The sequence below is a fragment of the Haliotis asinina genome, chromosome 2, assembly GCF_037392515.1.
Source record: "Haliotis asinina isolate JCU_RB_2024 chromosome 2, JCU_Hal_asi_v2, whole genome shotgun sequence".
NCBI classification, from domain to species: Eukaryota; Metazoa; Mollusca; class Gastropoda; order Lepetellida; family Haliotidae; genus Haliotis; species Haliotis asinina.
In genome coordinates this window covers 82,431,208-82,458,104 of record NC_090281.1, presented here as the reverse complement: position 1 = coordinate 82,458,104, position 26,897 = coordinate 82,431,208, and the positions used below count along the sequence as shown (strand labels likewise).

Sequence of the window (26,897 nt, the reverse complement as noted above, 5' to 3'; positions counted from 1 at the left end):
ATCGAATCTGACACCTTAGTTTCTATTTTAGATAACCATTATCAATATTTTAATTTGATATGTCAACATTCATGTGTGAGAAAAGATAAATTCTCTTAATCTTCATGATATAGTCACTACCACTGAGGTATTCATGAGCACTAGAATATTCCTAATCAGTTGTGGTGTTTTACCTATTCTTATGATGGACTGGTGTTCTGTAGGACGCCAAATGATTCACCCAAACCTCTGTTAGATATCCACGATTGGATTCTCCAAACAGTAAAAACTTCAGATTTCATTTAATTCTGAGTTTGTTAAAGATTTGACTTGGAGATCAGGAATGTAAATGATGTAATATTTTTCAAACAAATAAAATATGTTTAAACACAGAACAACACTGTTTTCTCATTGGCTTAGCACTCTCCTGTTATTTTCAATGTACCCCACTTACAAGCAAGGTACATTATAAGCTGTTCGCTGTTAACGAGGGGACCATTGATGTTTGTTTAAGGTCCCTAAGCCCGAAGGTATGTATCTTACCAAACACCTCAATGTTAATTTTGAACTGTTTGAAGCATGGGTATCGGCTTGTACACTTCCGCTAACCTGTATGAATCAAACTATTCGAATCTCGCATCTTGCTATTTTTTTTCTCCTATAGGTACTGTCTTAGTAAAGTTGCCACGATGTAATTCCCCTTCACAAGGACTGCATTTGAACGTTTTGTCAAAATCTATTTATTGGAAAGCGAGGCAAAATTTTTCGTAGCCATCGCTAGATATGGTGGACGACACAAGAAAAACAAACTTAGTGTCATCTCCCTTTCATCGATTTGCATTTGTAAAACTTTCGTAGTTTCCATGCATTATGTGTGATGCAATATTATTCGAGATAACTACCACAAAGTACCAAATGAGTTGCTACTGGTAGTGGGGTGTATTGCAATACACCCTGCATGAATTCATGAATAAATGAAGCTTAGTTTTGATTTTAGCTATTTGTTTATACACAATAAGCCATAACAGCACGCACGCACACACACACAGAGTACAATGACAGGGAATAATACTGCAGTAGGGAATATACAACAGTGACAGAGACATAATGCATTCCTTTCCTTCACACTCAATATCACACTCACTAGAAGAATGAATCACTAACAAATGCATCTACTTACTCAAACTGTTATTATCTCTATAGTATAAAAAATGTAGCTACTTCTAATACTGAACAAGAGTGCCAGTAACAATCAGAGATACACCTTCCCCTTTGAAACTATACCTAGCCACAGGCTAGTAAGCATATGTAACGTTTTAACTGCCCAAGAATCTTGGATAGCTGTCAAGAACTCTGAAGCGGGTCTTCAGGAGTTACATCCCTTGAATATGTTGGCATGACATTTGTCTTGGTGCATGGGATGCAGATTTTCAATTTCAATGAAAAACAATGCAGTCTTGGTCCAGGATTGAAGACTCAATGATTTTGTATCAAATTAGACATGTTGGCCCCATCAACTATGTCAAAGAAATACATCTGAATTAAAAAATCAGTAACAAAACATTTAGCATACATCCACATGGTGAAAATATCCTACAACCTAAACATATACATGTAGTGTAGATGCAGCCATTCCTGCATTAACATATATATCTGGGAGAATCATCAGATATCATCGGTTCTTTTCTTCCTATGACTAAAACAGAGATTACATGACTTGAAGTGAATGTAAGAGTTGTAATTGTATCGTAAAATTCACTAAAAATCATTTGTAATAAAATAATGCAAGGTGTGTATTTTTGTTTCTACACATTACATGTCACTTTAAATCATGAAAGATTATCATCTTAATAATGGTGAAAACATAAATGTATGTTAATGCACCTTTCACAAATAAATCAAATCTGTTGATTTTGTACATGGCAAGCTGGGTTGCAGGGGGGCATTTACTTTGTACAATAACTTTGGGGGGTAGGGGGTGGGGAAGGGGGGGCATTCACATTGTACATGCAATCAACCTGCCCCACACCCATCCACACCCACACACACATACACACCCAAAAGCCATCAATTACGCACACAGGTAAAAATTTAACCGTGCCATTTCAATCTTTCAATCTTAGCTGTACCATGGCACTAAAAATTTCGATCCCTGTGCACATTAGTGAATATACTTATATAGCCTCTGTTTAAGTGCTATGATATATTTAAGTGATTGTTCATTTCAACAGTTTTATGATCGACACGGCCAAGTTTAAAGTGAAATATTCATCACTGACAATATATGTGTGTATATATATTTAACTGTTCCCATTGTCAACTTAAACTGTCGAAGGATAAAGTGATCTCATTGCTGATAAAAAGGACTGGTATGATTATGTATTCGATGCTGTTTTCAGCACACCTTTGGATGGAGAAAAGAGCAGAAGATTGAGGAAAACAGAGGTGTCATCATTAGCACTACCGTGTTGTGGACAAAACGACAACACGAGGTGTTTGAACGACATGGTTGCCACTCGTTCTGCGCAATCAGATGAAAATCGAAAAATCTTCGTCATCTTTTCAGACAAGAATCGCTCGTGATTGCAGACGATCCGTCACACTTGGAAGGCCGTGGTGGGAACAGTGGTTTATGTCCTCATTCACACCTGGTTACGTACAGTATGTGACAACTTACCATTGTAAACTATGCCATAAAGCTCCAGTTACTCGAAAAACTCCACCATATATCAACCCACCACACTCGGCACACACGCTTGTTGTCGCTATTACGTGGATGCGATATCGATTTTTGTACTCGGCTGACTCATTTGGCTTGTGAGGGGACGTAGGAATTCCCTACAGCGGCAAAACGTCGCATAACTATCTCTTTTCATGTTGTCTTGAGACACATATTTATTGCTACGCATGAGCGAAGGAGAATGTTACAACTACATGTTTAGTTTTTACAAACAACATTTAATAATAGTTTCCATTGATATTCCAACACCCCTATATATGAGTAGACTCGACTATACGCAACACGTGGGTGAATGCGTCTTTGAAGTGAAAGATGTTTGTGTGACATTTTTCAGGGCTTGTGCAGCCCAGTCCTGTGCCAACTACTTCATTTTCTTTCATACCTGTTTTGAATACTGATGCTTTCATATAAGTATTGTCAGTATACATAACCGACACAGTTGAGTCAAGGTGAATTCTCAAACGATAAAGGTACGCGAGGTATGAACAATACCCTTTAAGCACTGTATAAAACAGGAGATTTCCAAAATAAGAGTAGGAACGTCACATCGTTGTATATGTTGATACGAAATTACGAAAAAGATATTGTTCTGACATTGTCTTCTAATCAAAGTTTAGATTCTATTTGTGTCAGCATTTACACAATTAGCAGTTAAATTAACAACTCGTCCGTCGATGCGGGTAATATACGAATATATGCCATCTATGCTATCACTACAGGTATAGATTGTAGTAATGTAATGAGTACATCATTACCTTTGTTGAAACGTACGGTAGGGTCCATTGTAGGAACATGTATATGTTTTCAATAATAGATATGGCGATATTTTCCATTATATTGTAGATAAATAAACGATATTGTGAAATGAAAAGAACATTCTTTAGTTTTCGGTGTCGGTTTCATATTGAAACTCCTGGTGGGATAAGTACATTTCGTTTCAAGGTTTTCGCTGGGTAAAACACGACATTAGGTCTGACAGCTAGGTCCCTAGCTTGTGTCAATTTACGTGACACCCGACGACCAGCCGTACACTACAGAGTATTTGTTCGTGTTCTTTTTTTCATATCTGACGAATTAAGTTCCAATATTGTTTCTACTTAACACCAGTATTGTTAAAACATTCTACATCACTATCAGCTGTGGCTCAAAGTTAGTTAAACCTCTTGTCGTCAGGGCAAGTATCCTATTTTTAGCAACGGTATTCATTCAGTCACACTGACCGGTGTACATATCGATATATATCACACGGAAAAGCTGATTTCATGGATTTGGCATCAATGGAATAAACGCAATATTTGAAGTCTGAATGGCCACCGTCGCTATCGATAATGTTGATTTGTTCTGTCAAGTGTGAAAGAGCATGCGTTATCGCTATGTTGTAAGGAAAATCCTAATGTTAGAAATAGCCCTTGTTTGTACACAAACACCACCTGTTGTTAGTGTATTGTAGGGACAAAGTCACCTGCAGCATTAGGACTATGGACAACAATGACCGATGCAGTTTTCTTCAAGAAACGCACAACTCGTTCGTACACAACATAGAAGACGCATGATAATATAGTATCCCCTCCTGGAACATCGCCATTGTAGGAATGCACGCTGGAGATTATCAATCTTCTGTTAGAACCGTCTGAATGTTAGTCTGAGTACCATTTCCATGGCTTGGGGAACCTACACCATATGTAGAACAGTCTATACCCTGACTGTTTGTGTTTGTGGTTGTGTTTCACCAGTATCGCGTTCTGGTTGTTATACCGTACAGTATTTTTGACTGTTGTGTCCAGTATCCAAAATGTCGTGCCAAATACGCTTGGTGCATGGTCTGTCTGAACACCACGTTCAACCTAGCCTCTGAAAGAACCCATGCATGGTAAACTATGGCGGAAATACTACCTATAACGTAATATGAAAATCCGGAGCTATAAATGCATAAAATTATATAAATAGTTAGATTCACAGTGGCTTGTAACGCTAAAACCTGCCATCAAAGTATGTATACTGCAACTAACGGGGCTTTAGTACTATATAAAAAGCTCTAAGATCCTGTTAGTGACAGTACATACTTGATGGCAGACCCATGTAGTTAGATTTACCTTCACGCGTTCTTCACCCTGCAATATCCAATTCAGCCCAAACAAATACAGTTTGACACATGTTGAATTAATGTTCACCGTATATACCTATAGTACACCTTTTTGATGTGCTTGTTTCACCATGGCTTGAGTCGTCAGAATTACCAGGTTTTAAAGTCAGTGTTCTGAATTAATATTGATATATCATTTATATTATCAAGGATATATACCATCGAGTGAAAGTAAAACTTTCTTTTCAAGTGAGCAAGATTTGAAGCCCCGTGATAATGAGATACAATGCCCGGGGTGAAAAATCACTTGAAAATTGAGTTCGACCAAAAGATGACAAATGTTATCAAAACGTCACTATGCCCAAAACACTGCAAACCTGAGAAAAGAGTGGGTGAATGAGTTTAGTTTTCCAACGCTTATAGCAGTATTCCAGCAATATCACGACAGGAGACCAGAAACTGGCGGCACACTCATGTGGGGAATCGAATCCGGATCTTCGGAGCTAATGACGAGCGAACGCTTTAACCAATTCATGCCTGTATCAAATATCACCGCTGAATAACGGTTTCGTGTACGTTATATTCTAGTTACCACACATGTGGTGGCGTGTGATCCTGTGCATAGAGCTCATGTCACAATCAAGATAAGCTTAGAAACGACTGCAGCGGAGAGTGCACGAATGCGGGTGACCGGCAGCTTGACACCTCACAGTTTCTAGGACTCCAGATACATGTGGTTTCACCTTTGGCAAGGGAGTTTATTAAAAATTGCCTCCGTTCACCCAGCAGGAAATGGGTACCTGGTGGGATCTGTCATGTGACTATAACGTTCTTAGGCCTATCAGGCAGCTTGGGTTTTCCGGGGTAATATGATATGCCTTGCTCTGACTGTTAGCGTTATGAGCATTCACCTCGTGAATATAAATGCACACATTATTTAAAACAGGTGTTGTGTATATACTTTACTATTACCTGTATGCCTTTTATTCCTCATTCAGATATTGCATGAAGGCGTCCAGATGAACATACATATTACAGTTTCAACCGACGAGTTGTTTTGTTGAAGATCGACCATCCCCGTACTTGGACACAAGCTCACACAAACCCCACGACCGTTTAACTGAACTGATAATTAGTGCATTTGGCAAATATTCGTAGGTTTAAAAAATATCACTGTTTGCACATTCGTGTTATAAGCAAAAGGACGTACCGTTAGGCGTGTTTGCAATGAATGTTTAATTTTCCTTTTGAATTCAATGAATGGACTGACTACGTCAGAATTGCAGATTTTTTCTTCAAATCACTGACAGATAACGTTCGACATCTAGCCAAGTCCACAAAACAGCATCTCTGCTGTAGGTGCAGCATCCTAATTAAAATATTACCACCACCACCACCACACACAAAAAGTCAAGCCGTGGTGAGGTTCAACGATGCTGTTTGGCATGCATGGGCGGAACGATGACGCACGCACGCACGCACGCACGCACGCACGCACACACGCACCAAATCCTCCAATGTCAAGGGATATGGTATACATCCCGGTGACGTCCTTTGTAAATGGGCGTGGAGATGACATTCTTACACCTTGTCAGTATGCCGACATTCACCTCAGATCATGCGCATATAGGCCAATGGTTCGAAATACCGTCAAAACACATAGTTAATGTGACCTAAGTTTAATGCCATTATGTAGCACATTCTGCTTATATAGGTGTGTTGTTTTTAATGTGGGAAGCTGGAGAAACCCGATGTGATGCAAGCCACAGGCGTTTACTTCTGTGGAAAAAATCATGAGCGTGGGTCTGGTGCTGATAAATCTTGAAACCGCATCGTGTTTATATACGACATCGGTATGCAAATAATCAAGTCTGGAACAGGTAGTTTATTGAGTGAGTGAGTTTAGTTTTACGCCCCACTCAGCAATATTCCAGCTATATGGCGGCGGTCTCTAAATAATCGAGTCTGGACCAGACAATCCAGTGATCAACAGCATGAACATCGATCTGCGCAATTGGGAACCGATGAGATGTGTCAACCAAGTCAGCAAGCCTGACCACCCGATCCCGTTTGTCTGGTTCAGACTCGATTATTTACAGACCACTGCCATACAGTTGGAATATTGCGGAGTGCTGCGTAAAACTAAACTCACTCACTTACTGATGAAGGCCTGTTCTACCTAGTACCTCTGGACCTTCATGGGTCCAGTTTATTAAGCAGTATACGCAGTTTACAATAACGTGATTTCCAAAATATTCATTTGAAACACTGCCGATTAGATTGTACCTACTTTCAGATTCGTATGGTTATGGAAAATATTGTGTCACTTTTATTCCAGATCAACTGGTTACTGACAGCGTTCGAAATAATCGCCGGCCCGGAGGCCCCGCGCCGGTTGTTATTGCATCAGGCCGGCAATTTCAAATATCTGCAGGCCCACGTGACCATAAGTAAATTAATCATCTTTTTTTTCAACAGCTGGAATGTTTCCCTTGGGTTTTTTTTCTGTTACTACCGTTCGGGGATCATTCGCGATCCATCATGTTACGATAACTTTGTCTCACATAATGATATTTCTGCGCTGTGCGCATTGGAATGTCAACACCAGTCTTTCACAAATAAAAACTTCTCACTGAGCCATGGGCTATTGATTTTGTACTAAACTGTGTACAGTGTAGTCTATTTAGTTTTTAGTGATATGACATGAAAATGGGCCTGCAGATTTCATTTTGGGCGTGTATGTATTAAAGCCTGCAGGCGGCTGCAAGCAATGATGGCCATTGGGCAAATCAAAGTATTGCAAACACTGGTTCCTGCTCTAAAGTTCTGATTCTTCTCTTCTCATCAATACTTGGTGGTGGGGTAAACAACTAGTGGTTAAAGCGTTCGCCCTTCACGCTGAAGATCTGGGTTCACTTTCATTGCCTCATATGAGTACAATGTGTGAAGTCCATTCTGGTGTCCCCAACAGTGATATTGCGGGAATATTGGTGTTGTCAGCGTAAAAATAAACTCACTCACTCTGCCCAATACATTTGATGTCCTCTGAACCTACAATTGGTGCAGAAGACGTTAGACATCGTGCATGCTTTTGACTCTTCACGCCTTGCGGATGCTTGCCCAATGCCACAACTTGGCGAAATACACATTACATGCAATAAATCATACATGTTGTTCAGAATATCATACTAAAGGAGTGTCCAAAACAGGAAAACCACTTATTCTGAATTACATTTATCTCTACAGTTGGTGTAGTTGATGTGTCAAACTGTGAAACATCTGGCCTAATTACAGTTCCAGTGGTTGGGAACAATCCAGACTTTTTCAAAGTCCAAAGCGACTTATCTGGAACAGTCTGTGGCTTTATGCAAATTAGTGTGAGATGGTATTGTATTGCAAAGAACACTTTTTAAATCGCCATTTTGTAATTACTCTTGGCTTCATTATAAGCGATAGCTGGCATAAATATAATAACGTCATGAGGAAACTATTAAGAATGTGGCTACCATTGAGTCTCACTATCACTATAAACACAAACAGGTTGGAGGGGTCATCTCAAAAGCCAAACTGGAGTGGGTGATGCAGACAATGGTTGGAGTCTGACTCCAAGATAGAGATATCAGCTAATATATGATAATCCATTGGGGGAATTAAGCTCTGGAACTACATGGCATGTCATAATAATATAAAAATAATATCCAGTCTTTTCGATCTTTAGGTTGTCATTAAGACATTTAATACAATGCTTTTCTGTGGGTAACTGGTACCTCTTCCAGATATCTCAACAAATACTTTATGAAAGTGAGTGAGAGAGTGAGTTTAGCTTTATGCCGCACTCAGCAATATTTCAGCTATATGGTGGCGGTCTGTTAATAACTGAGTCAGGACCAGACAATCCAGTGACCAAACAACATGATCATTGCGCAACTGGGAACCGATGACATGTGTCAACCAAGTCAGTGAGCCTGACCACCCGATCCTGTTAGTTGCCTCTTACTACAAGCATAGTCACCTTTTATGGCAAGCCTGGGTTGCTGTAGGCCTATTCTACCCCCAGACCTTCACTAGTCACTTTATGAAAGAAAAACATGTAAGGCATTAATGAACAGATGGCATATATTTGACACACATAAAAAGGCACAAAATTTATTGAGATGACCCCTTGCCAGCACATGCATTTCATGTCAAGCGAGTCAACAGTCTGTCCCCATACCTGGCTGAGCGACCTAATTGCTATCAACAGTCATCCATTGTTTTCAGCAGGTTGTATTTTTTCCCCAGTAAGTTTTGCCTAAATTTAGAGTAAATATGTTTTTCTAGATAACGTCTCACACATCCCACTGAATGCCCAGGTAGGCAAAAGTGAGTTATTTCGCCATATCCTATCAGCAGATGTGTACATTTTATGGATACAAGGTAAAAGCCCAAACAGACTTATTTATCAATTTCCGACATTATTTTACAGTTGTCATACTGCATGTCAGCATGCTAAACATCTTGACTTTCTTTGAACCACTGATGAAGAAGGCATTTCAGGTGGAGAACCAACTTGACATTACAAGATCCTCAAAATATTAACTCTCTTCTTGAACTTCCTTGTTTACCATAATCTGGTCTTCAACCTCTTCCTCTCCCACAATCTGTTCTTCTTCACCCTTTATCAACAACTGTTCTTTATCTGTCCCCTGCAAAATACACTTGTCTTCACATCCCCACCGTGTTGTCAGTTGTTCAGTACTACAACAAAATCTTCTTTCCTGTGCACAACATACTGTTCTTTTTTTACCTTATCCATATTGGCTTCTCCTACTTCACTATCTACCACAATCACATTTTCTGATTCCTCTCGTATCACATTCTGTTCTTGTTCTTCGTATTTAAATTGACCTTTATCCTTCTCCTGTACAAATTGCTCTCCATCCATCTGCTCAAGAAACTGTTTTTCATCTTTCCCCTTTTCCACAAAATGGTCTTCATCAGGTTTATTTACCACAGCCTGATCTACTTCCTCCTTTACAACATTCTGTCCTACCAAAGCTTTATTTGAGAAAATCGTATCATTTGTTTCATCTTTCATTATTTGTTCTTCATCTATCTCCTGTAAAAGAAATTGTCCTTCATCTGGCAGAAAATTTACAACCCACTTGTGCATTCGTACCACAGACTGTTCCTTATTCACAACAGTGTCATTTACTACAGTCTGATCTACCTCTTGCTCAACCACATTCGGTTCTACAAGATCTTTATTTACCACAGTCTGATCTACCTCTTGCTCAACCACATTCGGTTCTACAAGAGCTTTATTTACCACAGTCTGATCTACCTCTTGCTCAAACACATTTGGTTCTACAAGATCTTTATTTACCACAGTCTGATCGAATTCTTCCTTTACAACATTCAACTGTTGTACCTCCTTGTTTACCATAATCTCATCTACTTCTTCCTTTACAACATTCTGCACTAGTTCCTCCTTCTTTACTACAAAGTGTTCTCTTACCACCAAACTTTCATCTTTCTTCTGTTCTACAAACTCATAGTCATCTTCCAGGCATTCTTTGGTCCAGTCTTCATCAATGTACATTTGTCCATCTACTTCTGCCTTGCCCTGTCCATCGCCCTGCTCACCTGTTCCTGAGCTTTCTTCAGGAGACACAACCTTTCTTCTCTTTCTGCCATTCTTTCCTGAAGTTCGTACTAGTCCCTTATCAATTTTTTCAGATGGATCTGTGTGCTTACAAATCAGTCTTTCATGTGATGTAGGTACTGTCTTTGTAAAGTGCCCAATATCCTTTGAACCTGATATGTTCAGAATTCCAAATTCTTTGGCCCGATGAACATTTTCCTTACCTTTTTCAACAATTTTCCAAGGCAAACCTACATGCGATGGATCCTTATTCCGACCAGGTTTACTGGACAGATAAGCTTCTGCCTCACTAGGAGACAGATAAACTGGATTTTGTTCTACGGGTTCTTGATATACAAGACGTTGGTTTCCACTCCTTTTCCTTCTTTTTGTCTTTGGTTCATATTCATAATATTTCTTTCCTTTAATTCTTTTCGGACAAAAAAATTCTTTTGAATGCTTTGCTCTCATAAATTTCCTATGGAGATACTTCTTAACTTCATCACGACATATGTCTACCCTTGCTGGTTTCAGAATTTTAAACCCTTTGGCCAGTGGCACATTTTCCTCAGCTTTTTCAACAATTTCACACTGTAAACCTATTTCGAATGGACCCTTATTTCCTCGATGTTCTTTGGACAGACAAGTTTTTGCCTCACTTGGAGGAGGATAATTTAACGTTCTTTTCACTGATTCTTCGTGGCATTGGTGGCCGTTCCTTTTCGTTCTTTTCGTCTTTGGTTCATAATCAAAACACTTCTTTCCCTTAATTCTTTTCGAACAATAAAATTCTTCTGAATGCTTTGTTCCCACATATTTCCTGTGAAAATACTCCTTCACTTCATCACGACATATGTCTACCCTTGCTGGGTTCAGAATCATGTCAGCAACAGAAGCTTCTCCGTTACTTCCTGATTCACTTTTTGATATGATTACTCCATTTGGTGTGTTCACAATTACAATGGCTGGTGGAATCTCTATACTGCATCTACCGACTGAAGGTGAATCAAACATGGTACTTGCTCTCCCCACATTTCTCCAAAGTCTAAACTGGCCATCACTTCTTGATACTTCCTCTGCTAGGATATCAGCCCTGTATCCATCTTCAACTCCATCATCTTCATCTGCAATCAGGTTGTAAATATGTACAACAATTCTCTTACTCTAACATGTCATTAAATTGCAATCTAACAAAAAATAACAAGTTTACATTATAAAAATCTACAAAGGCAACAACAAGTATTATAGTGCATAAATTGCATGAGTGAGTCAGACATTTATGATCATGTTGATGCCAAATGTATTGATATTTATTACCCGCCCGTTGAAGATACTGCAGTGTAATATTTTTACGGCAATATTGCTCTAGTGTAATACCGCTTGACATATGACTTCAAAATGGTTCAAAGTTGTGACGTCACAATGCTAATGCCGATGTCGCAATTTTACTAGCCCTTGCTTGACTCGCAGAAAGTTGAGAGTGATCACACTGTAGGGAATTTCGTGGCAGTTTCTGTCAATTTATGCTGGAGAGTAATAAACAGAATACTAACCTCGCTTCCGTGAAATATCATTTTTATTAAACTCATTAAAGATTTAGTATCAAACTCGCTTTCGCTTGTTTGATACCAGATCATTAACTCATTTAATAAAAATGGTATTACACGGAAGGTCGTTTAGTATCCTCTATTTATTACTGTTTGTTTGATACATGAAGCAATATTCCAACTATATGGCATCAGTCTGGAAACATGAAAGCTTTTAGTTAACAGAAAAAAGAACACTTATAAAAACAATAGAACAGAGGAAATTGTATATACATGTACAGCCAAAAATAAAGCATATAAAGAGTTCTGAAAGTCAACCAATAAGTATTTCAAGACTACCAGCATACAAGCCCCCGAGAAAGCCGGTATAAACGCTTAGGTGACCTCTTTGACCTTCAGACAGATTGCATACAGCTTGTTATGCATGTACGAATGTTTCTCGAGCACCATGGTGTGTTTAACTGTGAACAATGCAGAGACGTGTGATATCTTTGAAGAAATTTTGAATGCAGATAAAAATCTGAAAAATTGTAAATCTCTTGGGGCTGATGTTATTCAATAAATACCTTATCAAAGAGATTCTCAACACTGGTAATGTTCCAGATGCATGGATACTTGGAGCCTTGGTCTTTATGTTCCATTGCCTCTGTAGCTAAGGTGATGCTGGTCATGTACGTGACAAGCATCCCAACATGGCGGCAGGTAACATTGCTTGTCGGTAACGAAGGATGAGAGATGGTGGTAATGGTGAAGAATATTGCGTTGGTGTCATTAGGGTTCACTCCCAAAAGACAAACCTTCTTGTTATATTATGAGATACACCTGTCCAGGTGCTATTTGTGGATCCCAATAGCTACTTGACATAATTAGTAAAGTATTCACAAGTATTCCAGATGCATCTACAAAGGGTTTGGAGAGACTAGAGTACTATTGATCAAATATCTGTATTAAATTCCATTATCCATAAGTACATAAGGAATAAATGTGGATGATTTTATAAATGCTTTTAATACATTGACAGATACAAGCTCTTATATATACTTCTCAATAATGGCCTATATGATAAAATTAGCACTGTTTTATGTTCGATGTATTCTCATAGAAAAGTAGGTGTTGGATGTTAAGCAGCACTGCATGTCTGAAATATTCAACCAGATGACTGGAGTATGACTGGAGTATGACTGGAGTATGACAAGATTGTATCACCAATTCTATTTATTATGTACACTGATGAATTAGTTAACGATCAATACTGTAAACAGTCTTTATAAAAGGCATATGTAAGGTAAATATGTTCTCTGCAGTGTTGCTTTAGAAATTGTGGGTTAAGTACCCCCTGTTGTATGGGACGAAGAGGATGAATATAACCAAATTCAAGTAAGTTCAAACATCTGTAGATGTGACAAAATTAAGAAAATGGATGAACAAGGTATGAGACCTTCAGAGTCCCACTGAGACACACATAGAAGTTCATTCAATTCTGCTGAGCAGCTTTTGTGGAGAAGTAGACAGACTTCATCCCCTATGACACTATATTCAGAGAGAAATTCAACAAAATTTATGTTCAAGTCCCTATAAAGCACACGTGTAATCCAAATGAATTCCATGAAAGAAGTTTTTGAGGAGACATGGATAATGTACACCTCTCCTATAAAGCAGCGTTCAGAAGAGAAGAAATTCAACAAAATTTATGTAAGCTAAAATGGCATTAAAATTGAAAAAGTAAACAAAATACAAAAACAAAATATGAGATGCACACTTTTAGAATCCATTTAAAGCACATGTGCGATCTAAATGAATTCCATAAAAGTAATTATAATTTTTGAGGAGAAGTGGACGACATAAACCCCCTCTTCATCCCCTATTACACTATATCATATGGGAAATTCTCTAAATTTACACAAGAACAATAAAATACAAAAACAAAATATGAGATGCACACCATTACAGTCCCAAGAAAGTGCATGTATAGGTTCAATGAATTCTAAAGAGCGGGGTTTCTTTGTGGAGAAGTGGATAGAGTACATTCCCAGTTTTGGACCGACCGACAGATGGATGGAAGGATGGACGCAGAGGGTAATCCTAAATACAGTTCAATCCTCATTAGTCAGGAAAACTAGAATGTAGAACCTTTTTCAGTCTTTCAGCAATGCAAGATGAAGATGGTTTGTAAGCAACCTGAAGACAGTACACAGGCCTCCAATTTGTGTCAATATGTTTAAGCTTATCTCCCTTTGGTAAACATTGTGATAGGTACACAATTTTTGTAACGTGAGTTTGCTAATTTTAAATGCATTATTAAGAGATCTTTAATCAAGGTATCACAAAGCTAGTGAGTTAAGTTTTACGCCGCTTTTAGCAATATTCCGGCAATATCAAGGCGGGGGACACCAGAAAATGGGCTTCACACATTGTACCCAAGTGGGGAATCGAACCTTTAACGAGCGAGCGAACGCCTTCACCACTACACTACCCCACTGCCCCATACTAATACTAAGTTACTCTAATAAACTTGTACTTGGATACTTGTATTTTAAAAAGCAATACTTACTTTTTCCTTCATGACCCATAGGCAGGTAAATCTCCTCTTCCTCTTTGTCACTTATGGATGAGGTCTCTGACAGGTCTATTGTTTCAGCAGCCTTTTTCTGGGCGTTAAGAATATAGATTGATGGCATCATGTCTACTTTCTCATTTCTTAACTCATCCCTTGAAGTCCCTTGTGTTTCCATGACTTCAGGTGCTGATTTAGCTGCTTCTTTGGTGGCAGGCGATATAAATATTGATGGAGTCATATCAGTCATTTCTTTCCTTAATTCACCTTTTGGAGTTTCCAATGATAGCCCCACTCCATCTGCTGGACCTGTAAATGTTTTCCTAACTGTTGAAATTGAACTTGATACAGTGGTAACTGTGAAATTTCTATTCTGGTCAGTTGAGATATAACATCTTTTTATATCTCTTCTTGGGGTTGCCTGTGGTGTCATCACTTTGTCTCCCAGTCCACCAAACTTTTGGGTGGCTGATGGAGTTATGTCTATCTTCTCACTTCCTATCCCACTTCTTGCAGTAATATCTAGTTCCACTGCTTCAGCTAATGGTTTGTCAAAGTGTTTATGGGAAGTAGACAGAAAACTTGTAGTCATGTCAACAGTCTCTCTCCTGAATAACTGACCTGGTTGCTTCACTCCTGGTGCTGGCTCAGCATACTTTTCCTGTGGACCCAGAATATAACTCGATGGAGTTGTGTGAACAATCTCTCCCTTTAATCCCGGACTATCATCTAGCTGACTCACTCCAGGTGCTGGTTCATCTACTTTTTTGCGTGCATTCATAATAAAACGTGATGGAGTCACTTCAGGATTCTCTCCCTTTAATCCCTGACCATTATCTTGTTGCCTCACTCCAGGTGCTGATTCAGCTAACTTTTTCTGTGCACACAGAATAATACGTGATGAAGTCATGTCTGTGATGTCTCTTCTCAATCCATCTCCTCTTGGAATCAAATGCTTGGTGAAGACTGCAGTCTCCTCATGGGCACTTGCACCAGCAACTGAGGGAGTAGTGTCATTCATTTTTTTCTTGTCACTTCTTTGAGAAATGGTAGGTCCTTTCTTTAGAACACTATCCTCCTTCCCTTCACGCTCTGTGGTGGGTTCATCATCTTTACCTATGTGTTAACAAAACATAAAAAAAACATTGTCACTAAGGTGACACAGTCTCCAGCCATTTGTCAAATCAAAAGTGATGAAAGTGAAGGTCATTATGTAAGATGAAGTTAAATGTCAACAAAAACATGACCAGTCAAACTTTCTTGATACAATGCTCTGCACTTGTTCAAACGACACGAGTGAGTGAGTGAGTGAGTGAGTGAGTGAATTTAGTTTCATGCCACACTCAGCAATATTCCAGCTCTTTGGCGGCGGGCTGTAAATAATTGAGTCTGGAACAGACAATCTAGTGTGCACTGATCTTCAAAACTGGGAACCGATGATATGTGTCAACCCAGTCAGCGAGCCTGACCACCCGATCACGTTAGTTGCCTCTTATGACAAGCATAGTTGAGTTTTATGGCAAGCATGGGTTGCAGAAGTCCTATTCCATCCAGATCTTCATGGGTCTCGAACAACACAAATATGTTCAAGACACTTTACCTTGTCATGAATGTCACGGAGTATGAAATATGCAAATATAGTAATAAAGAAAGTGCCTATTGAAAAAGACTCAAGGGAAGTCTTGAACGTCTATGAAGAAAATCCAATGAACTGTTCTAGAGATATCTCGCTGACAAGCTGAAATCTTCCAAGTGTCACCATGACGTTGAAAATTAAGTGAAGATCATCAAAAGTGACTGGGCCCTGCACCTGGCCTAAAAAAACTTGGTGTTGAATATGAACAAAATCCAGTGAACAGTTCTTGAGATATCTTCCTGACAAGGGTAAAAGTCTCCTTGTGACCTTGAAATGAAGGTCAAAGTCACCAAACTGACTGGGAAGTAGTATAGGGAATAGGGGTTTTGGCTCACTTTCAAGAAATGTCTCTACAAAGCCTTATTTACTAAATAAGGCTTTGGTTGGGACCTTAGATCTTGCTACTATTACCCCTACTACAAAAAGGTTGGGTGTCTATGAAACAGTTTACCGTGTATTGGTTGGAGGTAACACTGTGCCGTACGGTACGATCAATAATTCTTCTCTTACAAACCCCCTACCCGGCCCATCCCTCAAGTAGTATAAGTTAGGTTCGTCGGCTTTCATATCCACTTTATCTATGTTGTAAGTTTTGACTGACCATATAGGATCGATGGCTCGCTTACGGCTATCGCCCTCGTGTTCCCCCTACTACTTAACGTCTGTGCCTATGTCACGTTTATATCGATGAAACAGTTTAACGTGAACCGCCTACGATCTCTTTGGTGTTCATAATAAAGGCTTGCTGGGCTTTTTGTATCCCCTGTTCTATGTACTTTTTTTTCTCGTCCTCGCTGATAGCAGACTTACGAGACTTGGATCGAATATCTTGTTTCATTCCGTTATATTTTTTGAGTTCAGAGAGGATTGAATGAAACTCCTCTTCTGAGATCTTACTATCAGAGAGTGCCGTGGAAATACGCTCACTCACTGTGTTCAGCTTTGCTTCGGCCAGAACCCTGATCTCGTCGTGTTTCAATGCCTTACGATTAAGCCCCGTCCACGATATTGAAAGCTCTATTGTACTTTTTACATAGTGCTTTCCGCGTGTCACGGTCTTGTTCTAGTTGACGTTTCACATCACATAACTGCCTCAAGCGGAACCCATCTACGGTTTCCAGCGTCTTCGCTACTTCCTCTACGACTGGGTACAGGCCCATCCTATAATATATATTTTGAAAGATATTTTAATTGGGTTTCAGTTAAAAGTCTATTAATGAATTTGAAGTCTACAAGATCTAGCTTATTAGTCAGGGTAATAGGTGAGAGGCTAATAGAATTTCCTGTTGTAATAAAAACCCCACTGAGGCTTATTAAGCGGTTTATAGGGTCCGCGTAGGTATCCCGTTGTATAACAATACGACAATATTGGTCTAGGTGTTCGTCAAACCAATGTATTGACACCCCGGGTAAAATTTGGTGTACGCTTGAGGTGTTTTCATTACCTGAATAGGAAAAGAAGACTTCTATGATGAGTGTGAAAGGGAGTACTATTCTATCAAGATATCTACTATAAGCATTATTGCTAAATGTTAATTTATTTTTTTTTATAGACTTTAACATATTTTTTTCGATACCAAGAGTTATCATGTATAATTCACCCTCCGAAATGAAATCCCCGGGCCAGATACCGTTATTCCTAATCTTAGAGACTAGCTCCAATTCTTCCACCCCATCTTTTAATGTGATATAAGGTGAGGTGAACGTTAAGTTGATCAGCCATTTAGGCTCTTTAAAATCTGATAACGACACCCGTCTGTACACGTTGTCTTTGAAGTGCAGGATATATAATTCATCTTCCTCACCAGGCTGATCGAATCCCTCCGTATCTCCTAGGTCGTTAAGCGTAGTGTTGGGACGATGACTGGTCATTATTATACTATTACGATATAATTTCCAACTGGTTTTTTGATAATAGTTCAGGGGTGAACTTCATACCCATGAAGTGTATGTTGTCAGGCAGGAAGATATTGGTTAGTGATATCTTGTTTTCCACGATCACGTTGACCCCCTGCAGACTGGTGTTGGAGTCGGAACCCACCCGCACGTAAACGTTACAAACTTGATACTGGTGTCGTTTCACCCACCCGAGTTTGATCCCCTTCACGATCTCGATATTATTCCCCGATGGTTCCCCTAGGTAGACTTTGATGATCAGTGTTGAGTTTGCCGGTAGACTCTCTAGTATACTGACCACGCCTTCGAATTCAGACACCAACTGCAATTTCACGTTTTGTATGGCCGGTTTACTCGATAGCATGCGGGCTGCCATAGTGTCGAGTGGGCTGACGACTATGCTACGTCTCTGAGTTGGGACGTAAGCCACGAGCAGGGTTCCATTGTTCACGACTTTGTTTAGGTGGTTGTCTTTGTTATCCGTGAACACGTAGGGAGAGACGAGTCTAATATTGAGAAACCAGTCGTCGTTATCGGGTAACAACACCCACTTGTTATCTTCGGTGAAGACGAGCATATATGGCTTGTTTCGGGCGACGGTAGTGCTCTCAACATCGTCTAAGTCGAATAGTTTACCACCGAACGATGGGTATATTATCCAATTATTATCACCGGTGTTGACAAGGGCGTACTTAGTGTTGACTGTTGCTCTTGTGGTATCTACTATATCACTTAGGGTTCCACCGGAGGGGATTTCAACGCGTTTGTAAATGTTGTTTTTCAGTTGCAAGGCATACGATTTACCATCTACTCCGGGAGCGTCGAAACCGCGTGTGTCTCCGAGGTCGGAGAGCCCGATATTGACGCATTTTTTCACTCCGGGCCCTTGTGCGCTGGTCATTTTACATGAAGCGTTAAGCTGAGGTATCCTATATTTACAGGATTATGATTTATATCTAACACCGATATTGTCAGCTCAGGTATGTTGCCCTGGGTTAATCTCTTATACTGCCGTGGTGAAAACGACTCGGTTCTACCGTCGTTGTATTTCTCAGTTTTCACCGGCACTGCTCTCAGTATAGTGGAAGGGTGACCTCCTTGAATGTTATACGTTGTGCTCACCTGACCGAGATGAATGTACAGCTCTCGGTACGGTACTAGATCGGGTAACTTCGTGCCTGTGACGGTTGTTGTTGGTTTTATCTCGTCAGGAGACATACCGAGTATCCTCGCTAATGGTCGGCCTAGCCTCAAGGGGTTTCTTCCGTTGTTGATTAACACCACTGTACCGTTTGAGTCGTTCATCTTGAGTTCGGCTCCCAGGGGTTTGAAGACCTCGTCGTTTAGAGAGCACACGCTGTAGTAGCCGTCAGTTATCTGACTGCGAGTTCCACTGACGAACAGCTTATTGTTGCTGGCGTTGATGTTAGTCCATTGCGGTAGGTAGGTGATATCGCAGAGTGCGACTTCGAGTTGACCTGACGTGTTATCGATCGCGTGCGTCAGCTGAACGGCCTCACCGCTCGTTATTCCTGGAAGTGTTATGTACATATTATAATATATAATTTATATATTATAATATGGATTTAGCACACTTGAAAATCGTGGTGAATGCAGATGGTACGGGGTTTAAAACAACCTTTATTAATATCTTTGAAAACTATATCGTGTCCGTTAATAACGCGCAGGCGGTGGTAAACTGGAATCAAAACCCAATGCAGTTTTGGCAGAACCAACTCAACTTTGCTGTGTGGTGTGCGACGACAGGGTCGGGTGTGACACCAGACTACGGTATAGACGAACTGAGTAAGGCGGTTATTTTGTTTCATATTTATTATCAAACGAGACGAATATTGAAGGAAATAAGTGCTCCTCTTCCCCAAGATAAAGCGTGGAGTATGACGAATAACCCCTATGATAGACGCGCTTATGAACGTGTTTGTGGGGAGTTTGAGATTCCAACGAATAAAGACTTTCGCCTTCCTGGTGTGAACCATGGTCTCGGTAAAGTTCTCGTGTACTTCTACAGGTCCGGAACATATTATGCCGGTTCTAAAGATGGTTCATACAACCCAAACCGTCATACATTTACAGGTCCCACAACGAATGAAAAGATCCATGTCAGCTGTATAAAGCAAACCAATCCTGATGCAGCCACAGCCTGGACTAAAATGATCTCAAAAACATCGAAAGAATGCACTCGTGCTGGTACATTACGCTTGAACGACTCGATTCGAACGTACGTGTGGGCGCTGTTGGGTGCGCAGTCGATGACGCGTTCCAACATCCTCGGTAAGGGAACTGCTTACGACGCTCAGACACAATTCGTTTCCAACGTTGAGGATGCTATCAATTCTCCAGTTGATCTCCCGAGGGCCATCGACCGTTACCAAAACGTGTTAGAATACGCCAGATCGAAAGTCAATTACGTGTTCGGCGTGGGGTTGTACATGGCTCCGAGTGATATGCAACTGAGAATAAAAAAAGTGGTGGGTTATAACAACAAAATAGTCATAGCCACGGCGGACCAAAAGTTGGGTATCAACCCCGATATTAACACCCCCTATATCCCACACATCCCACCACGTGAAAAGGGTATAGTGGCGCCACCCCCGGAGTCTAAAGTTCATGTGCCCCCCACACACCCCCATATGTATGTGGGGGTACCCCCCTATCAGCAGCATATTGATAGTAAAACGGCCCTGGTGGTTGGTGGGGTAACTTTGGGACTTATTTGGTTAAAGATTTCTTAGCCGCTACGTACACCAGACCCGCCACGGCGACGATGGCTGCCCACAGGTTTTGACTGAGCCACATGGCAGTTTTAGACAGAGCGCTCCACAACCACGAGACGATGCTACCCAGGATGCCGGGAAGGGCTTCGGCGGCTTTACCAGCCAGTTTAGCTAGGCCTTCCCCGAGTTTTTTTATCCAGTCTTTAACACCACCGCCACTTGGAGTTCCCCCGCCGCCGGCAGGCCCCACAGGGGTTCCTCCCACCAGTGACACCACCAGGGTTGATATGATGAAACCCAATGCAGTTAGAATGCTGACGATGGTGATCCCTTGCTCCCGGAACAATATCCGAATCCTGTTGGCTAAAGTTGTATCCTCATTCAGTATTCTATCGATTGTTTCCTGAATGCGACTGATCTGGGATCGAAGCTGTTCACGATTCGAGGAAGCGGCTTCCAATCGTGTACGTCTCTCGTCTTCTAAATCACGTAGTCGTTCATTGATACGACGCTTCATATCATCGTTTTCAGTTTCGTTGAGTTTGGTTTTTTCCTTAGCGATGTGCTCGTCGATTTCGTTCAGTTTCCCCATGTTGTTCATGAGTTCTCCACGCACGCGTTTCACGGCTTCGTCTAAGCCGTGCAGTTCCCTTACCGGAAAGTCAAACCCCGGTAACGGTTTGTCCCAGTAGGTGCTCAACAGTTTTTCTATGCTGTCCGAGGCTTCTGTAGCACGCTGTGGTGTCATTTCATCTCTAGTGGTGAGGTGGGATCTGGTAGCTTGCAGATCTTCAACAACGGCCTTAGGTATTGCACCAACGTAATCATTCATGTTTAGATGTTCACGGATAAATTCGACACCATGGCGGCTGGCTAGAGTTGACAAGGCCAGTGGTTTTTTATTGCGCTTGTTAAAGAGGTCAACCTCTGGTTTAGCCTTAAGGCGTAGAACACCCTTTGTATCAATAAAAAAATTATCAAGGTATCGGCCCTGTGGATCAACGTAGTATTTATCACTTCTTAAACTTTCGTAATAATCATCTACCGTTGTTGCTAAAAGTTCTTGGTTCAATGGTGAACTAGTAAATGAGGTCTCCTGCTCATCAGATGCCTGGGCACTAGCGCCCGGCATCTCCGTCATATCTATGTCTTCATCCATTAGTATTTAAATATATTTTATTTATATATAACAATGTACGGCAGAAAATTAGATCCTTTCAGAAGATTGAGAGAGCCATTAGGCGCCAGAGCCGTGCGACAGTCGGTGACCATCACCAACAATCCCAGCAAGATAGACCAGAATCAAACTCTGCTGGTTAGATTTCCAAACCTTGGTGAGAATGACCTCATTGTACCAGGCACTGTTCGACTGGCGTTCAATATCACGTTGACCTCCGACAACGACAAACGCGAGCTAGTGCGGAACGTGGGTCGAGCTATCATCAAGAAAACAACCGTCAAGATCAGCGGTAACGAGGTGCTGAGCATCGACGACAGCGACGTGTTTCACTGCTACGGGGATCTCTGGAAAAGCGAGGGAGAACGAGTCAATGATGTGTACCAGGGTATCAGCAAATCAACCCGGTCGCGTATAGGGTATGCCTTCACGCCAGACCAGCTAGACAAGCTATCGGACGGTGAAAAGGCCATCGCTCGAGCATACGGGAATCGATTCTGCGTGCCGCTCGACTTCGAGTTGCTCACGGGACACGCGCCGTTTTACCAGGCCGCGCTGGGTGATAGGCTCGAATACGAGCTCACATTTAACGACTATAGCAAAGTAGTGCGTACGCCGAACGGTGATGAGGCCAGTTATGCCATAGACAACATCTCTCTGGAGTTCGACATGGTCACTAGCCCGGAGCTGGCCAGGCAGGTTCGAAGCCAGTACTCTGGGAAGATGGCTATCCTGTATGATCGCGTACTGAGGCATAGATCAGTCGTGCGAGATAAGAGCGACACTGTGTGGAATATCAACCTGAACGTGCCGGCGCGATCGATGAAAGGTATCCTGGTCGTCCCCGTGGAGGATTACGAGCCATTCCGGAGGGACAGCGAGAAGTTTTTCAACCCCGAGATTGAAAAGGTGGAAGTGACCATCGAGGGCGTGCCCAACCAGCTGTTCAGTCATGGTATGAGACCACACCAGCAGTGGGATGAGATAAAAAAGCTACCAGTGGGGGATTATATAACAAAGGACCTGGACCTCGGCTCCGTGCAGATCGGTGAATACCTGACCACCAAGTACGCCCTATGGTTGGACATGCGATCCACGGATGATGATAAACTGCATGGTAGCGGGCGCCGTATAGATAACGGCAGCGAAGGGATAACCATCCAGATTACTAAGAAGGCTCAACCCGCTGGTAAGTTGAAATTATATCTGTACGTTATTATGGACGCGCAACTTAATATAGACAATGGGAGATTCGTGCAAGCCATCTACTGATGGGGGAGACCCCCACACCCCCCGGGGGTACCCCCAACTGCCCACTGACCCACACTGCGCCATAGTGTGCGGGCAGACTGGCTGTGGGAAGACCGTTTTCGTGTTGGATATTTTGGAGGGTTACTACAAGGATGTGTTCGATAACATCGTTATCATGTGCCCTACTCTGAGCATGAATAAAACGTACGCGCGACCTTGGGTGATGACGGACCCGGACGTACACAAAATCGACCCTGGAACACGCCTGCAGGACTGGTTGAAAGCTCTTCACGAGAAATTTAAAGGGGAACCGACGCTGTTTATACTGGACGACTGCAGCGCTAATCGCGAGATAACAAAAAAGAGAGACATGCTATCGTACCTGGCCTTCTCCGGCCGGCATGCAAATCACAGCGTCTGGGTGCTAACGCAGAAGTTCAACTCGGTGTTGAAAGACCTAAGGGAGCAGACGCGATGGGTGGCCTTATTTCACTGCAAGGACAGGGATTCGTTCGAGGAGTGTTTGAGAGAGAACGATGTGATGAGCAAATTAGAACGGGAACGGGTGAAGAAACAGCTCGCTGAAACTAAACACGCTAAGCTCGTGCTAAAGACCGACCAACCAGTAGCATATATAGTATGCTAAGCAAAGCTAAGCAAAGCTAAGCAAAGCTAAGCAAAGCTAAGCTAAAGCTAAGCATATAGCTATGATATTTGAAGTATTTGTCGTGTGCAACTTAACCTTCATTTCTCTGTGTTTTGTCTGTATCGGGTATTATATAGTTAAAACTAAATCTTACTTGTTATATTATAAGATGGAGTGTGAGGAATTGCTCGAACAGTTGGGGGGTACCCCCACTGTGGGGGATTCCCCCAAGCGAGAGAAACTGGTGGCGTTGGCTGTTGGTGGCAAAGCCAAACATTACTTTGGAGACTACACTCCGGATAAAATTCACAAAATGTCAGCCGAAGAAATCGATAAGCTGTACGCTAGATACGAGTCCCGGCTCGGAGCAGAAATGACAAAGACAATAGGATCGGCTATGACCCAGATATACACCGGTATTGTATCACACTTCCTTCCCATTCCACCAGAGCGCAGACTTTACCTGTGGGAGGACCTCGAGAAAGACCCTTTTATCGAACACGCCGTGAGTTCTATCAGCTGCGGGCTGTACCACAAATATGGTATGTTGTTGGCTCCAGTGACGGTGGCGATTATCACGGCAAAACATTGCCAATTTGAGAGAAAGAATAATAATAATAGTATAGATGGATGCTGCACAGGAAACCCCAGTGGTGATACCCCCCACACCCCCAACAGTGAGGGAAACTCCACTGGAGGAAACCCCCACAGTGAGGGAAGTGACCCCTTCACAAACAGTAACCAGACAGAAGAATCCTAAGAGAGTAGCTGCCGGTAAAAAACGGTGGTGTAACCAACATAAAGTGGCCAACCCAACCCGACTGTTGTTGGCTGTAGGCGTAACTGCTGCCTTGGCTATCTCGTGGTTATACGTGGGGGTACCCTCCCACAGTGAGCCACCACCCAACAGTGAGCCCCCCACCCCCACCGTCGACCCGCATATCATGTTATAATTTTAATATTTTATATCATATACATAATGTCTGAGGGGAAAACGTTCGTCAACGACGCATACCACGCCACAGTGGTCGCCAGTCTAGCCGTAGGGTACGCTCGGTTGACTAAAATGGTGCTTAAACAACCAACTATCAAGCTAGATTTCAACCTGCAGGATATGGGTATGCTTATAATGAACCTTGGTATGGCGATGGCCACAAAAGACATCCTAGTAAAACAAGGGATTATACCTGATAATATAATGAAATAAATATAGGGATGGCCACGATAGCTATGATGGTCGGTGGGGCGTTAGTGAATGCCCTGGCATTTTCCGGGAGTAATTTCCTCTTCTCGAAACTACGAGATGATCACGCGGCTGAAATACAGGAAGAAAGGAAGCGACACGATCTCGCTACTGAGAAATTACAAAGAGCACAGGCCGAGTACGCTAAAAAAACGCCTCCAGAGGATCGATTTTATTAACGAACAACTCCAGCGTGAAAACCATGCCGTTCAAACATTCAACGATGTTGATGAAGCAATGAAAGAATACTACCTACTAACTGGTAAACAATTGGAACCGCTCAATAAACCCACACTCGCTCAGTACTACACACCATCCAAGGGACAAATGAATCGTGAACTGAGCTTCATAGTGTTGGGTATAGCAGCTACTGCGTTGGTTGCGAAGCAATTAAATTAAAATACCTATATAAGTAAACATGAGACCCGCTCCATACCGATGCGAATACATACTTATGGGGAAGACCGAGGCCTGTGGTAGGAAATGCAGGAATCAGGGGTTCTGCTGTTTCCATATGGGAAGTCCTAACTACACGTGTTCTGTGTGTGGTATCGGGGTTAAAGGACACTACTGTCTATGTAAAGCTCACAGAGCGAACGTAGTCAGACATCAACTCATCTACGAGAATAAAAAAGGCTACATAAAAGAACGTAGGCGACTGCTCAAGATAGACTCCAATGCGTGAAAGGGTTACCTCCCTTTACTGTGAAGCAATTAGACATTGGTTCTCTTAGGTGTAAACACTATGTCTACTGTACGCGAGCTGAAGAGGGTCGCAAAACAGAGAGGTGTGATCGGGTATTCTCGAATGCGGAAGTCAGCATTGTTGAGATTACTAGGTTTAGAAGTCCCTCCTACGGTAACACAATTAAAAGCTCAAGCAAAACAGCTTGGATACACGGGTTATTCAAACCTGGGGAGAGCCGGGTTAACCGTATTGTTATCACATGCCCCTGTAGCAAAACCTCCCACTGTAAAACAACTGAAAGCCGAGGCACGCGATTTGAGTTTAGCTGGGTATTCTCGTATGAGAAAACCACAGCTTGTAGAATTATTACGACAGAATAGAGCTATTGACCTACAGTTCGTGCGCACTGAGCGCGCTGTAGGCAACTATTTGAGAGGTTGGCGCATGCACGTTGATAGAAACATAGACATTACAGATATCAAGCCTCTGATAGCTGATAAGGTCAACCAGGAACTAAATAACCTAGGAAGTATCAAGTTTCAGATCACAGTGAAAATGTCGCTCGATAAGCAGGTTGGGAGTACCACTGAGTATGTTCAGCCTTACTTCCGAGGTCAACAAGAGGTCGTCACACATACAGAGACCATTGACGCATCAATCGATACCAGTTTTCAGCAGATACGAGAATACCTAGAACGCTACACACACTTGGGGTCCGGGTGGGCTGTAGATAAAATCGATAATGTCTATCTAGACATAGCTAACTATGTGCCGTTCAGAGGCGGGTCATACCTAGCCTTGCCCCCCTACTATAGGAACAAACATGCCATAGTAAACGTTAAGAATAGAGGAAACGATTGCCTGAGGTTAGCTATCAGGTCAGCCTTATTTCCAGCTGGCGCTAATTCAGATAGGCTTTCTAGCTATCCCCAAGATGATGGGCTCAATTGGGATGGTATAGATGAACCCACCCCCATATCCCAGATCACTAAAGTAGAAAAACAGAATAATCTGGCTATAAATGTTTTTGGGCACGAAGGTAACACAACAATAGTACACAGGGTCAGCCCGGTGAAGGATCGCCAAGTTATCAATATAT

General features: G+C 41.8%; 3 protein-coding genes across 3 annotated transcripts in view; 1 reads left to right on the top strand and 2 right to left on the bottom strand.

The window, feature by feature from the left end:
- The window catches only part of LOC137274438 (microtubule-associated tumor suppressor candidate 2 homolog), a 143,578-nt gene extending 140,816 nt beyond the window's left edge, over positions 1-2,762 (bottom strand). Inside the window, exon 1 of the mRNA XM_067807613.1 lies at positions 2,657-2,762. Coding sequence (XP_067663714.1) covers positions 2,657-2,659 — 3 coding nt within the window. The 5' untranslated portion in view covers positions 2,660-2,762. The remainder of the gene's footprint in view (positions 1-2,656) is intronic.
- LOC137274447 (sarcalumenin-like) overlaps positions 1-26,897 on the top strand; it is a 276,599-nt gene that overhangs the window by 48,919 nt on the left and 200,783 nt on the right. The window lies entirely within an intron of this gene.
- The window catches only part of LOC137274434 (uncharacterized), a 28,492-nt gene continuing 11,036 nt past the window's right edge, over positions 9,442-26,897 (bottom strand). Inside the window, exons 4-5 of the mRNA XM_067807608.1 lie at positions 14,524-15,642; positions 9,442-11,549 (exon numbers count right to left, since the gene is read on the bottom strand). Coding sequence (XP_067663709.1) covers positions 9,526-11,549; positions 14,524-15,642 — 3,143 coding nt within the window. The 3' untranslated portion in view covers positions 9,442-9,525. The remainder of the gene's footprint in view (positions 11,550-14,523; positions 15,643-26,897) is intronic.